This window comes from Castanea sativa, chromosome 1 (genome assembly GCF_040712315.1).
Source record: "Castanea sativa cultivar Marrone di Chiusa Pesio chromosome 1, ASM4071231v1".
Lineage (NCBI taxonomy): Eukaryota > Viridiplantae > Streptophyta > Magnoliopsida > Fagales > Fagaceae > Castanea > Castanea sativa.
In genome coordinates, this window is record NC_134013.1 from 57,498,880 (window position 1) to 57,510,787 (window position 11,908).

At 34.3% G+C, this 11,908-nt stretch overlaps 1 protein-coding gene across 2 annotated transcripts; it reads left to right on the top strand.

The window, feature by feature from the left end:
• Nucleotides 1-1,213: 1,213 nt before the first annotated feature.
• On the top strand, nucleotides 1,214-11,908 carry LOC142621494 (structural maintenance of chromosomes protein 4). Of its 2 annotated transcripts, XM_075794758.1 has the most exons (28): nucleotides 1,214-1,444; nucleotides 1,579-1,668; nucleotides 2,090-2,191; nucleotides 2,477-2,653; nucleotides 2,741-2,871; nucleotides 3,417-3,495; nucleotides 3,570-3,727; nucleotides 3,809-3,884; nucleotides 4,114-4,242; nucleotides 4,311-4,455; nucleotides 5,699-5,829; nucleotides 6,094-6,246; nucleotides 6,340-6,529; nucleotides 6,923-7,056; nucleotides 7,617-7,775; nucleotides 8,467-8,775; nucleotides 8,860-9,036; nucleotides 9,273-9,356; nucleotides 9,447-9,656; nucleotides 9,742-9,831; nucleotides 9,952-10,073; nucleotides 10,150-10,305; nucleotides 10,396-10,503; nucleotides 10,604-10,664; nucleotides 11,005-11,139; nucleotides 11,282-11,369; nucleotides 11,483-11,555; nucleotides 11,653-11,908. In XM_075794758.1, exons 1-28 carry the CDS (start codon nucleotides 1,292-1,294, stop codon nucleotides 11,771-11,773), a joined length of 3,741 nt encoding a protein of 1,246 aa, XP_075650873.1. In that variant the 5' UTR covers nucleotides 1,214-1,291; the 3' UTR covers nucleotides 11,774-11,908. The 2 variants fall into 2 exon arrangements, with proteins under 2 accessions (XP_075650873.1, XP_075650874.1); XM_075794759.1 differs by lacking the exons at nucleotides 1,214-1,444; nucleotides 1,579-1,668; nucleotides 2,090-2,191; nucleotides 2,477-2,653; nucleotides 2,741-2,871 and adding an exon at nucleotides 3,133-3,194.

An 11,908-nucleotide genomic window follows, 5' to 3' on the forward strand; every position in this document is an offset into this window, starting at 1 on the left:
ACTATCAACGTATCAAAAAAATTATAAATGTTAAATATATGGAAGGACAAAGTTTAGCTACAAAATCAATTGTAATCTTAAGTTACAAATTCACTCAATATCTTTTTATTGGAGGCGAATTTTGACAAATTTACCATTGGATTACATCTTCTTCTTATATCCTCCATGTTTGCAAAAATTCAAGAAAATTAAAAATCAATAGCTATGTCATCAATACATTTTTAAATTGCAAGTTTTTGTAATTTAAAATTATGCATAAAATATAAGTTTATAGATTATATAGTAAATAATATCTGATTGACATAAAATTTGACATATGTATTAAGAGCATAAAGAATATGTAATTCAACGGTTAAATTTTCAAAATATGCAGTAATATTTATTTTATTGAGTGAGTTTGTAACCTAAGGCTACAACCAATTTTATAACTAAATTTTGTCCTATATAGAATTGTGCACGATTTTTGAAAAATTATGTACATTAAATATAAAGAACTATGTATGTTATTCGAAAAAATAGTATATTTTAAATATTCAAAATTTTGTTAATTATTTAAAAATGCATACGTTGGATATACAAAATTATTTATATTTTTTGAAAACATTGTGTACACAACTATGTACATTTTAAAAAAAATTGTGAACATTTTTTTATAACTGCAAATATACATAATTATAAAATTTTTGTGACAATGACAAGTAATAATCAATAAAAACTTACAGCCTATAATTTTTATTTTTATTTTTTTGGGTTAAAATGTTGTGACCAACATTTATCTATGTTTCAATATATATCATTATGGATTCAGATCCTCTAGAGTTCCTAGGGTACTCTACCAAGTAGAGTTCATTATTTACAACATTATTTTATTATTTCAAGAATATTATTAATGAAATGCTGACATGGTAGAATCTAAACCATTAAATCATTAAAGAGTGATTAGGATTTAATGAACTCTACTGGTAGAGTACCCTAAGAACTCTAAAGAATCTGAATCCATATTACTATATATTTATTAGATTAGACGGGCCGAATTGCTAATAAAAAAGCAATTCAATGCCTGGGCTTGTCAAACATGATCCGAATAGAGTCCACTAGGAACCCAACACTCGGCCCACCACTTTCTTCTTTGAAAATAAATAATTTCAGTTTCCCGCCAAAACCTCCTTCTCTATACTTTTCTCTCTCTCTCTCTTTCTGTCCAATTATTTTCAAACCTTTCTCAAAATTCCACTTCTCGTGGAACCAACCCAAAAAAATAAAGAGGGAACTCAGTGAGTTGACTCGGAGAATGGGGATGGAATCGGAGGACGAGGTGATGGCGGACGGGTCGGGCTCGGCGGAGCGGAGATCCGGAGCAGGTCCGAGACTGTTCATCAAAGAGATGGTGATGCGAAACTTCAAGTCCTACGCCGGCGAACAACGCGTCGGTCCTTTCCACAAGGTTAGGGTTCTTTCCTCCCGTTTGGATGCCGAGAAAAATTGAGTGGAAAGTTTTTGAAAAAAAAAAAATCAAAATCAAAATTTCATTGAATTTTGAAATATTTTTGGCTTGTTTTGTTTGTTTGGGACAATTAGAGCTTTTCAGCAGTGGTTGGACCGAATGGGAGTGGGAAAAGCAATGTGATTGATGCGATGCTTTTTGTATTCGGAAAGCGAGCGAAACAGGTGATACTTTTTTTTTTTGAAGCTTTGGATCTGAATTTTTTGGGTGCTTTTGTTTATTAGTGAAAACTATGTAAATTTTTTTGCTATGAATGTTTTCTAGTGCTACAAAAGATGCTAGATTTGGTTATTTGTGTTAAGGAAGATAATGTTGCATTTTGGTTAAAAATTGTGACTTGAATACTTTTGGAGCTATGAATGATAGACTGGGTTTTATTTGTTTTGTGTTTGGGGTTTCATACTTTGTGCCTAATTTGTCATGGTTTAATGCGTAGATAAGAGTTACTAAACAATATGTATCATTTTGGCTATAGATTGTGACATGGATACTTATAGAGATATGACAGACGCTACATTGGGTGTATTTGTTTTGTGTTTGGAGGATCATGCTTTGTGCCTGATTTGATTTGGCTTAAATGTGCAGATGCGTCTTAATAAAGTTTCGGAGCTCATCCACAATTCCACTAATCACCAAAATTTGGATAGTGCAGGTGTCTCTGTACACTTCCAAGAGATTATTGATTTGGTAGGTAAAAGTTTTCATCTTTCTTATATGGGTCATGTTTCTAATAAGTAGTTTTCTTTATCTTTTGGTTGCTTGCTTGAAAAAGGATGCTAAGAGGAAAGGATACTAAAATTTTACTAACCCAATTGATTTGCTCTGTTTTAAAGGAGGGTTTTTTTTTTTTTTAATATATGGTTATTAGAATAATATTTAAATTTGTTTATTTTTATCTACATGGTAAGCAAATGGGAAAATTTTAGCGATTTCAGTTTCATAATTTCTCATGCTATTTTTTAATTATTACAGAATGATGGAACATATGAAGCTGTTCCAGGGAGTGACTTTGTGATTACTCGAGTTGCCTTTCGGGATAACTCCTCTAAATATTATATTAATGACCGTTCAAGTAATTTTACTGAAGTTACCCGGAAATTGAAAGGGAAAGGAGTTGACCTGGACAACAACCGCTTTTTGATTCTTCAGGTTTGATACTTATTATGCAGGGATTGTAGTTTGGAATAAGAAGTTTGTTTCTATGTGTTGTAATATTTGCTTCTCGGCTGTTGCCAGGGTGAAGTTGAGCAAATTTCACTTATGAAGCCAAAAGCTCAGGGACCCCATGATGAAGGTTTTCTTGAATATCTTGAGGACATAATTGGAACCAACAAATACGTTGAAAAAATTGATGAAGCAAATAAGCAGTGAGTGCAGTCTACCTGTTAACTTAGTTGAAAGTTTAGTTTCTTATTCTGCTTGCTACATTGAATTTCCATTTTTAATGATGCACTATATCTATTACTTGTGTTAGTGCTAATGCTAATTAGAGGCATAATTCTTGTTAGTTAGCTGAAAATTTGAAAGCTGAGGATAGAAGGTATAACCTGTAAATGGGCTGTTTGTGGGAAGCCAGACTTTAGAATGTATTAATTGAAAGAGCATTTTATGTGATAGCTTGATACGCAGTGTTCATCATTAAGATGAGAACGAGTACCCTTTCAGATGATGCTGCCATTATCAATCTGGGGTTTGTTTGCTTCTTTTTATTAGATGAATTTCCTTTCCTGTTACTTGCCAAAAAAACTTTATTTTCTATCAACTTTGATGCTCTCTGCCACTGTCAAATATGCTGTCACATTCTGTGCTCCACTTTATTGAAATAAATATTTTTCAATTTCATTCATTACCCAAAATAGCATTTTGTCAATCTTCTGACAACTGTTAATGTTCTTTTCCTTGTATCTCATAGGCTAGAATCTCTTAATGAGAGCCGGTCTGGGGTGGTACAGATGGTTAAGTTAGCCGAGAAAGAGAGAGATAGCTTGGAGGTATGTAAATGTTATTGCACATTGCTACATCATCTAATGTTTAATTATCCTGTTCACATATTTTGCTGCAACAGGATGTGAAGAATGAAGCAGAAGCATACATGCTGAAAGAGTTGTCTCTCTTGAAATGGCAAGAGAAAGCCACAAAATTGGCTCATGAAGATACTAATACAAAATTGGTTGAACTACAAGCAAATGTTGCCAGTTTAGAAGAAAACCTGAAGACTGAAAGGTATATGCTTTGGCATGTTTTGAAATATGTATGTTTAGTTGAAAAAAAGAATCTGATGAAGAGTTTGACATCTTGTTTCAGGGAGAACATACAAGAAAGTCATAAAACGTTGGAGGAGCTTGAAACTGTGCATAACAAGTACATGAAGAGACAAGAGGTTAGCAGAATATGGCTCTTATATTGCATAAACAAATGCTTAAAAGAACCTATTAATATTGTTGGTATATGATTGTGGCATTGTGAGGACACTATATTATTATATTGATTTTCAAACCATGTGCCACCCATCCTTTAAAATGATATGTTTGCATTGAATGTTATCTTACTGAATTCACTTTGATCTTATTTGAATGATCAACTATTTACCTTTTCTTTTGAATAATTAGGAACTTGATAATCAACTCCGAAGCTGTAAGGAAGAGTTTAAGAATTTTGAAAGGCAAGATGTCAAATATCGGGAAGATTTGAAGCACATGAAGCAAAAGATCAAGAAACTTGAGGATAAACTTGAAAAGGTATGGGAAAGACATTGTTCACTTGAACTGAATACAGTTATTATTTAACTTTTGGCTTCCCATTTCAGGATTCAACAAAGATCAATGACTTAGAAAAGGAGTGTGAAAACTCAAAAAATCTGATCCCAGAACTTGAGGAAAGTATTCCAAAACTGCAAAAGCTCTTGCTGGATGAGGAGAAAGTCTTGGAGGAAATTAAAGAGAATTCTAAAGGTGCTTTTATCTTTTCAATCATGAAGAATATGAATATGTTATGTTGCAAATCACATTTCAAAGCAGCAACATTAAGTTTTTACTTTATAACTGTTTATGTATGTTTCATGCCATTGTAAAATATTATTGTTCATTTTTTGTGGGTTTTGTTGTAAGCTATATCCCTAATTAAAATTTTAGATTCTTATTACACAGCATTGTGTTTACTCGGGTCTATAACTAAGTATTCTCAAGTTGGATTTTATTATTATTTTTATTTTCTTATAGGTGCCATCCCCCTTGGGAGATATAATATTTTGGTTATTTTATTTTTAAATAGTATTTGACTGGTGAACAATAGCTTAACATTCAAAAGGGTGCCCAAATAATCATGGAGTTCTTCAGAGTTTGTGCTCAGATATCCATGGTTTATGTGGCTCTGATACGTATTGCATAACTTAGTATTCTTGTACAACTGTTTTTGGAAAATTCTTAATTTATATTCTAACTAAATTTGGAAGTTTGATTTGGCTTACAATTTTATAGAAAGCTTCAGTATCATTTTCAAGTGGGATTAGGAACCTTAGTATTAAAGGCTATTGGATTAACTGTTCTCATGCCTGACCATGTGAAAAGGTTATGCCCTTGTCATTTTCAACACATTTCGAGTTGGTGCTATTTTGTTTGCTTATTTTATTTTATTTTTTTGGCCTAAAATTAATGTATTATTAATATTGAATTCTTCCTCGGTGTATATACATACATAGGCCTTTGACTCCTTTTATCTTTTATATTGGTAAGCTACACACGCACTCAGTGGTTCTTGAACCCATTATCTCACCTTCCACTCCATTATTATGGGAGAAGGAAGTGCCAGTTTTGCTATTGCTCTTTAACACCATTGGTTCTTGTTTAATGCATAATTTACTCCTCGTTCAAAAAATAATAAGTTTAATTCAAAGTCACTCCTTCCAACCCCATGGAGAGAATTCTTTTGTGACTTTGGTGTGGATGCCTGTTTTTGTTTATTCTTTCCAAGTATACTTGGTATTGTATGTTATCTTTTTGTTGGTTGGGAAATTGGTACTCTTTTGTTGAAGAGTTAACCCCCCTTTAAATAGTTATTGTGATATTGTCATACCTCTAGCAGACATGGGAATGTGCAGTTAATTATCGAAAATGTTACTTACTCCTGATTGGTTCATAAGCAATTTTGAGAAACAAGAAGTTACATATTACTTACCCCTGATTGGTCAATAAGCAGTTGAAACTGAGAGATATCGTGCTGAGCTTGCAAAAGTTCGTGCTGAATTAGAACCTTGGGAAAAGCAATTGATTGAACATAAGGGAAAACTAGAAGTTACATGTACTGAAAGCAAGCTATTGAATGAAAAGGTGAGTCTGGTACTTTGATAGTATCTTGGTAATTAATTCTAAAGGATGCATGAAAGCACTAGCTACTTGTTAGTTTCCCTTTTTTTTTTTTCCTCACATATAAATGGAAAAAAATTGTATCAATCATCTTCAATTTTTTTTTCAAGGAATTCATTTCTTGCGTGTAGATTGATCTTGGCTGAAAGTAAAAGGTCCTATAATATGTTGTATCGTTTAGTGGATATTAAAATATAGTTGGCTGAAAGTGATGGTTGACTGTTTCAGCATGAAGCTGGTCTTGCAGCATTTGAAGATGCTCGAAAGCAGGTGGATGTTATATTGGGAAAACTAAAAACAAAAACTGCAAGCATCACAAATATTCAAACTGATATAGAAAAGAACAAGCTTGAAGCATCAGAAGCTCGTAGAGTGGAACAAGTTTGTAATTTCATGACAAATAATTTGAATTTTAAGTTCACTTGTTGCTTTGCCATGATGGAATATGATGATGGTACTTAACCCTTATTGCAGGACTGCATCAAAGAACAGGATGCACTGATTCCTATTGAACAATCTGCAAGACAGAAGGTTGCAGAACTTAAGTCTATTCTGGATTCTGAGAAGAGTCAGGGTTCAGTTCTGAAAGCAATCTTGCAGGCCAAGGAGTCCAACCGAATTGAGGGAATATATGGAAGGATGGGCGATCTTGGTGCTATTGATGGTAAGTCTTTTTCTTTGTTTTTAGTTTGTTATATTTGTTTTCTGGCCATCTTTTCAAGCTTCACACAATAAGCTTAGTCCAATATTTGCATGACTTGTAATCAATTGATGCCTTTTCTTATACATGCTTTGCCAAAGCAGTTCTTGTCCTAGGTATACAGAACAATACATGTGATTTATATGAGTTGAGATTGTGTTTGTTGTTTTGTGACAATTGTGTTTGGCTCTATTACTGTACCACCCTATCCAATATTGCCGTGTTTAATGCATTGACAAGCTTAACATTTTCTTTATCAAATATTATTGTGATATCAATTCCCATATTTTTTTTTATATTTAGTTTTTTAAAGAAAATTTTATTTCTATTCACTGCCTAATGATTTTCTACCTGCAGCAAAATATGATGTTGCTATATCAACGGCATGCCCTGGACTTGATTATATTGTAGTGGAGACAACAGCTGCAGCACAAGCATGTGTTGAGCTACTTCGGAGGGAGAATCTTGGTGTTGCAACTTTCATGATTTTGGTACCAATTTCACATTATATGATATATGGAAACTTATACCAGCCAAACAGTTACTTCAATGTTTTGAGTACCTGAAAGACCTTGTTTACTTAGAAGTTGGAAGCTTGACTGGTTCAGTTCGATCCTAGGAAACTTAACTGGAAATTTTCAGAACTGATGACATGGTCTTTGAGTCTTTTTCACTGAAAGTTGGCTGAATCTGTGTGCATGATTTTGATATCTCCAGTTTGTAGATCGCTCTAGTTTAAATTATGATACTATAGATGGTTTCCACACAATTGAATCTGTTAGAATTGTGTGGTTAAATGATTAAATTTACCATATCCCAATAGCTTAAGCTTTTGGGACATTTGGTAATTTAATAGAATCTACTAACTTGTTTTGAGATAGTAAGAAGAGGCAATGTTTAAATATTGTAGGATCTATTGGATTGCTCATTGGATTCATGTTACAAAAGTTTGTGGTTAAAATTTTGGAGATGTGCAACCTATTAATTGAAGAGGATTCATAAAACTATGACTAATTTATGTTTTATTTTATAATTTAAATTCCTCTTGCAGGAGAAGCAAGTTGAATTTTTACCCAAGTTGAAGGAGAAGATAAGCACTCCAGAGGGAGTTCCACGTCTTTTCGATTTAATTAAAGTTCAGGATGAAAGAATGAAACTTGCTTTCTTTGCAGCATTGGGAAACACTGTTGTTGCTAAGGATCTTGACCAGGTAGTTTCCAGTTTCTTTCTAAATCTTAGGATTATTCTTCCGATTTAAATTGTAAAAAAAAAAAAAAAAATGCATTGTTAAGAATTGCTAGCTTCTTTCTAAAAGCAAGCTGGTGTTGTGATAGTTTAACATTGTGGTTGATAAGTTGATTTCGTGGCTTGTGCTTGCTTTATCTGGATTAGTTGCCATGGAGTAACTAAAGTTGTTGGCTTGGAACTTTTTAATTTCTTTTTGCCTATGTGTGCTTTCCATAAAAACATTTTTGCACAATCTAGCTTGTGACGGATCCTTTTCAACTGTGACCCAAGACAAATGAGAAGGAAATTTTAGACGTTTTACTGCTGATAGAATCTTAAGTGGAATATGCCAAAGCAAACATATTCTAAGAGAGAAGAAATCATTTTTTAAAGAACCTGAGCGTCTGAGCCCTGCCAAACTTTGTATCAGAAACTTAAATCTGTTTATACCAAATGGGATTATCATTAATTCCTAATATGCATTGATCTCTTGATTAGGTTAAATTCTCAAGTTCCATCTGTGGGTGCTTTCCATGTTATTGAATATTGAGGGTAAAATAACCAATATTGGTGCAAGTAGAACTTGGAAATTTATACGGTTTATTGGAGATTTCACATTAATGTTGACTTGGGTCTGGCAAATTGTTAAATAGCTTTAATTTTCCAATTTTCAGGCAACACGTATTGCATACAGTGGAAACAAAGATTTTCGACGTGTGGTAACACTTGATGGTGCACTTTTTGAAACATCTGGTACAATGAGTGGTGGGGGAAATAAGCCTCGTGGTGGCAAAATGGGGACATCTATTCGAGCTGACAGTGTGTCAGGAGAAGCTGTTGCAAATGCTGAGAAGGAACTGTCTATAATGGTTGAAAAATTAAATAGCATCCGCCAAAGAATTGCTGAGGCAGTGCGGTGTTACCAGGCATCTGAAAAAGCAATTGCTATCCTGGAGATGGAATTAGCTAAAAGTCAGAAAGAGGTAATGCTCAGTTAGGGGTTTTTTAAGGTACCTTACAGTTAAATTTGAAAGGAATATAATGCGTTGGAAACTATGTTTCAACAGATTGACAGTTTGAATTCACAACATAGTTATATTGAGAAACAACTTGATTCACTGGAGGCTGCATCACAGCCAAGGAAGGATGAGCTTGATAGGTTGGAGGAGCTCAAGAAAATAATTTCTACAGAAGAAAAGGAGATTGATAAACTTATACAAGGATCTAAAAAGCTGAAAGAGAAGGTGGGTGATGAACTCTATTATGTTTTGTTGTCCTTGCATGTTGCATCTCAATCATTACATTTACCTACAGAACAGAATCTAGGCTAGTTGCATTCATGGTAGGTGGTTTATGTTCTGGCTTCCCCACTAACCTGTTCTTTTGCTTATTTCATACATCATGTCTAACATGAACAGTGCATAAATTTTATTTTGATATCTCAGTTTGTTTGATTTATGCTTAATTGTCTCTGCTTTAGGCTTTGGAGCTTCAGAATAATATAGAAAATGCTGGTGGTGAAAGATTGAAAGCACAAAAGTTAAAGGTCAATAAGATTCAATCTGTAAGTATATGAATTACTATGAAACAATCAAACATCCAAGTTATTAGTTACAATGGAGAGTTGCACTAAATCATGCTACCCAACTGTTAGGATATCGATAAAAAGAGCACAGAGATCAACCGCCACAGAGTCCAAATAGAGACTGGCCAAAAAATGATGAAGAAGTTGACTAAAGGGATTGAGGAGTCAAAGAAGGAGAAAGAAAGACTTATTGAGGAAAAGGAAAAATTGGGAGGCATTTTCAAAGAAATTGAGCAGAAAGCATTTACAGTTCAAGAGAATTTTAAAAAGACACAGAAGGTTTTTTTTTTATAATAAAAATCCACAAGAAATAAGAATTTTTTGTACTGCCATATGATCTAATTTCTTTCTCCCTCTTGTATAGCTGATCGATGAACATAAAGATGTATTAGACAATGCAAAATCCAATTATGACAAAGTGAAAAGGACTGTGGATGAGTTACGGGCATCAGAGGTACTGTGCTTTCTTGCATCTTTTTAGTTTCTTTTTTTTTTGGTGGGGGCGGGGGGGGGGGGGGGGTTGGAGGGGCTCATTTTTCCTGACATCTTGTTTACAATCTCTGCGATGGCACAGGTTGATGCCGAATACAAATTACAAGACATGAAAAAGGCATACAAGGAGTTGGAACTGAAGGCAAAGGCTTACAAAAAAAGGCTTGACGACTTGCAAACTGCTCTTACAAAGCATATGGAACAGTATGTCTTTTTGTGGAACTCTTAAGAAACAGGGGTCTTTATGAACTTGAAACATAACATTGTGTACTGGTTGCAGAATTCAGAAAGACTTAGTGGACCCTGAAAAGCTTCAGGCAACCTTGACTGATGAAACTCTTAACGAGCCCTGTGGCCTAAAAAGGGCCCTTGAAATTGTAGCACTTCTGGAAGCACAACTGAAGGAAATGAATCCAAATCTTGATTCTATCTCAGAGTATGACTTTATCTGCTCTTTAAAATTGTTTACCTACTTGAGTTTAATTCTTCAGGGCCCTCTGCTAAATTTGCATAATATGATTAATAGATATCGGACAAAAGTATCATTATATAATGAACGAGTCGAGGAACTAAACAAGGTCACTCAACAGCGTGATGACATAAAGAGGCAGTATGATGAATGGAGGAAGAAGAGGCATGCATATCTATCTTTACTTTTATGTTTGATTTGTTTTCTTTATATCCTTTTACACAATTTTTTAGTTTGCACTCAACTGGATATGGTACAATAACAGGTTGGATGAGTTCATGGCAGGATTCAATGCAATATCTTTGAAGCTGAAGGAGATGTATCAGGTTTGTGAATAAATCACTCTCCACAAGTTTTAGATAGTTTATAAATTCTATTGTCCTTTTGGACTCTTTGGTCTTCATATGAGACTTTAATGTACATTAAACAGTTTGAATTGCAAGAACTATGACTGGTGCCATTTGTACTCGGGTGCTAGATGTTCTGCCTTCGAAGAACTACACTTTCGATTAGCAGAATTCTTTTCTATGCTCCTTCATTTGCAATCAGTTGGGGCTTTTTATATTTGACACTTCTTGTTTCATGCTCCCTTCCATTTTTTTTCCTTGTATTATATGCATCTGCAAGTAATGATTGTACTTTTCCCTCCTAATGGTCTTGCCATAGATGATCACACTTGGAGGTGATGCAGAACTTGAGCTAGTGGACTCTTTGGATCCGTTCTCTGAAGGTGTTGTTTTCAGTGTCCGACCACCAAAGAAGAGCTGGAAGAATATTGCAAATTTATCGGGTGGTGAAAAGGTTATCTTTGAACATTGCTGACTTTAACCCTGCTGTAGATGTAGAACCCATTACCTGAACTATGAGCATACCTGTCTACAGAATCCCTGAATTTTATTGACAGTTGAGTAACATATAATGTTGTTTCTTTTACTGCTTTCAGACTTTGAGCTCATTAGCTCTTGTTTTCGCGCTTCATCACTACAAGCCAACCCCACTTTATGTAATGGATGAGATTGATGCTGCACTGGGTACATTCCTGCATCTCAATGATAATTTCTCACCCCCCCCCCCCCCTCTTAAATTGTTTCATTTTTCATTTTCTTTTGGTCTTCATTCACTTACCAATCCTTATGGTTTGCAGACTTCAAAAATGTTTCCATTGTGGGGCATTATGTGAAGGACCGAACAAAGGATGCCCAGTTTATAATCATAAGGTACTTTTAATGCCCCCTGGGATTTATTGCTATAGTTAGTGGTTACTGACATGTTTACTTACACTGTTCTTGATGTCATCTTTTATGCCACCCGCAGCCTTAGAAACAACATGTTTGAATTGGCTGATCGACTTGTTGGGATCTACAAAACTGATAATTGCACCAAGAGCATTACAATTAACCCAGGTAGTTTTGCAGTTTGTGAAAAAGCTGCCTGATGATGCATTTGTTTTTGGTGGCTTTCCTTATTTAATGGTCCATGTCATAATTAATTATTTACCTGGTTGTCAAAGAATCAACTATTTATTTGGTTCTGTGAGTCTGCATATATCAAATACTTATTTATTTTTGAA